Genomic DNA, 3,547 nt, shown 5'->3' with positions numbered 1-3,547 from the left:
TAAATTGGCATCAATACGTTTGTGATCTTTCAAATAGTTTCCGAGATATTATAATTATAAGAAATATAAAAGTAAAAATTTAACCTCTTTCATTGGCTTTAGTTTTTATTTGCGCAAAATAATCTTTTTATGGTTAAAATCAGCATGAAAAGTTCTATTGAGCTAAATTTTTTATTTCGGACTATTTCTGTCTAAATATTGCAATACGGGAACAGGCTAAATGTGAATAAGAAAACGTAAACACACAAATGTCAAGTAAACACACAAATGTTCAGTAAGAAAATATATGTATAAGAAAATGGGAAAGTGATAAATAGTGATTATCTGAATCAGGTGTCACACCGAGTGGCCGTTAGTTAACAACAGCTTCAATCTGCGCCAGAAGAGTAGTAAGTTGCTCAGTTGTAAGAATCGTGTTGCCAATGACACGGCGCAGATTGAGTTTGACAGATCGAACCGCCGATTCCCATATACCGCCCAAGTGAGGTGCGTGAGGAGGTATGTCCATCGAATACCTTCTCCTGCCAAAACTTCCGCAATTGTCTCGTTGTGCACCTACGATAGTAACATCTGGCACATTTCGTTGAGAGCACGTGAAGCACCCAAAAAATTACGTCCATTGTCACTGAACAGCTGTGTACATTTGCGTCTGCATGACATGAAGCGGCGAAGTGCTGATAGGAATCCATCCGTAGATCAATCTGTCACGAACTTTATGTGAATAGCTCTCGTGGCGAGACATACAAATATGCAAATGTACCCTTTTGACTAACGAACGTTTCTGCCTCGATGAAGTTTCATTGTCATCGGTCCCGCGTAATCACATCCAGTGTGCTGAAATGGAAATGCTCGTAGTACACGAATTTAAGGAAGGTCTGCCATAAATTGTTGCGTATTCGAACTCCGTTGGCGAAAGCATTTTAAACAAGCGTGCGTGATTTTTCGGATTAAATTCCTTGCCCCTAATATGCAATAATGCTGTTGTACTATGACGAAGACTGCTGAAACACCTGGATTATACGTCAGTATAATATCAGTGATTTTGTGTCGTTTAGGTAGAATGATCGGATGCTTGGCCTCCATATCCAAGAGATGGAGATCCGTCCTCCTACTCGAAGAAGGTTTTTATCGTATAAAAACGGTGCTAATTTAATGATTATCGAGCGGTTATTTATGTTTTGTTTGCACTTAAGGGACTCGATGTCGTCCTTAAAATAGGCTTGGGATGACGCAGAAGTACGTTACGAGCATTATCAATTTCGTCGAAGGTCAATATGATTGATGAGGAGTGTGGAGATCGTTTGCGTAAACGATCAATAAAGCGATGCACATACGAAAGGGTTCGTAATAGTCACTGCCACGAAGATACACGTTCAATGAGAGTGTTTAATATATCGTCTTCCTTAATGGATAATATGGTACCTTTGACTTCATTTGTAACGTCTGGGTCTATGTGAGGAGTGAGACAAATGTTCTTACCTAAAATATTGTTAAGTTTCTCCCCGCTGCTTAACCAGCTTGGTCCATTCCACCATAACTCAAAATTTGTTAGCGCTGCAGTTGACATTCCGCGTGAGGCACAATCTGCTGGGTAGTTCGGCGTGCCATTGAATCAAGAATGACCTTAACCAAACGTGTTAGCCCCACATAGCTCGAGCCGCGTCTTCGTTTTATTCCGCTAGTTGTAATAAAAACATGGGGGTGCTTGGTGTTGAAAGTTCAATAATAACAGAAAAGGTTTAAAGCAGGGATGCCAACAAAAAACATACAAGATTTTGCTTTATAGGTTATCTCGACTGACCAATTCTGGCGATTTTTTTTACAGTATTACCTTATAATTTATTTTATCGAATTATCTGTGATTTGTGCGAAATCACATTGATGCTGGAATACTTGTGCAAAAACAATGCGGTATTTTGGTGCGCCAAATGATTATTTTATCAGTAACCATAATAGACATCACTGGGTCAGCAGCCCCAGGTTTACCACACAGTGAGGGAATTCTAGCTACTTCATCCTTTCCCAAGGCTACATCCCTGGGGCGGTAGCCCCAGTTGGTGCACACCAAAAGGAGAATTCTATTTGGTAAGGGTTATAATCCTAAAGCGCGGCCGAACCCCGCCTACGAAGAAAGGAGTTCTACGCAAAAATAGAAATTAATTTTCTTTATACCAAAAGAATGACAACAATATCTTAATAAGGCTAGTTTTGAAAAAAAGCAGTTTAAATGGAATTTTTTCATATAGATTTTATAAATCCAATTTTTGTCAGAAATTAGAAATGTAAGGGCCAAGGAATGCATACCAGAAGAAAGGTGTATTAGTTTCCTTTAAAACTATATATTAACTTTTACAAACGCTTTACTAGTTTTTGAGATATTACGGTTTTTCAAAAAGCGAATTTCGATCTTTGACCTTCGATATCTCGCTTAATTTTAATTTCTGCATATAAATTTGTGTACCGTTATAATCAGCTCAAAAAGCTCTATCTACTCCTATTTTTAGTTTTTTTCTAGCGAAACGGTGGGTATTCTTCACTTGTTCCGAATTACATAACGATTTGTGAAGGGGTGCATTCTTATATACCGAAAATATAAACGCAATCTAAATTTAATTATATTTGTTTATTTGTAAAATACTTAAAATCTTTTACATTTATTGTTATTGGCATCTCTAAATAAAACCTTTTCTAATAGTAATATATTGGCAACACCAAGCACCTCCATGTTTTAATTACAACTAGCGGAATAAAAAGGAGACGCCGGGTTTATATTCGTGGTTTTCAGTATAATACATCATTAAATCATTAAGTTTCGTGGTTTTTTGTTATAAATTCGGGTAAAATAAACTAGGCTGAACATCGAGATATTAATATGTACTCATTTCGTGCATTTATTAATGTGATTTCAGTACTTACAAAGTTGTGCTAAATGAAACAGTTTTTTGCAAATAACTTTTGAACGGTGTAAAAAAATAAGTTTCCGCCTTCGGATTCTTAATACTGGCAGTAATACGCGCCGTTTGATACACCTTTCGGCATCAATTTTCGGTGGGGACCATGAAATGCACAATTACCCAATAGGAGACAAGAGAACTAAAGGATCGATCAAGCGTGAAGTAGAGGTATAAGCCATAGCCGCCGCCGTTTTTTGTCATACCTCACGCGCCGCCGCCGACCTACGAAAATATCGGCGCACGGGCGGCGTTCGGCGCCTAAGGAATTTTGTACAAAATTTTTATGATGTATGTACATAGAATACACCGTTTGAAGCATTGTATAGGCTTACAAGTATGGAAAGCGCCATTTTGTTCGTTTATATTTGAAAACAGCTCAGATCACCTGATTTTCAATTCTCTCATTCTCCGCACAGAGTTACATTCAAGTTTAAGAAAAAACTTTAAAATGTAAATTGAGAAATATTTTATTTGTTTTTTGTTATTTTTTGGCCTTTTTTTAACAATTATATTCAACAATTTTATAGTGAGCTCGAGGCCATTTTTTAAATGAAAATTTATTGTGGAAAAGCAACAATAATTTGAAAAAATGG

The 3,547-nt window shown here is 37.0% G+C and overlaps 1 protein-coding gene across 1 annotated transcript in view; it reads right to left on the bottom strand.

The window, feature by feature from the left end:
- Nucleotides 1-1,548: 1,548 nt before the first annotated feature.
- Nucleotides 1,549-3,547, bottom strand: part of LOC118755099 (death-associated protein kinase related-like) — a gene marked incomplete at its 5' end in the record, with an annotated part of 2,352 nt that continues 353 nt past the window's right edge. Inside the window, one exon of the mRNA XM_036489946.1 lies at nucleotides 1,549-1,678. Within this exon, the coding sequence (XP_036345839.1) occupies nucleotides 1,549-1,678 (130 nt within the window). The remainder of the gene's footprint in view (nucleotides 1,679-3,547) is intronic.

Source organism: Rhagoletis pomonella, unplaced genomic scaffold (genome assembly GCF_013731165.1).
Source record: "Rhagoletis pomonella isolate Grant_MI unplaced genomic scaffold, Rhpom_1.0 Rhpom_scaffold_05308, whole genome shotgun sequence".
In the NCBI taxonomy this organism is placed as follows: domain Eukaryota; kingdom Metazoa; phylum Arthropoda; class Insecta; order Diptera; family Tephritidae; genus Rhagoletis; species Rhagoletis pomonella.
The sequence above is the reverse complement of the archived record's forward strand: the minus strand, read 5'-3'. Positions and strand labels throughout refer to the sequence as shown.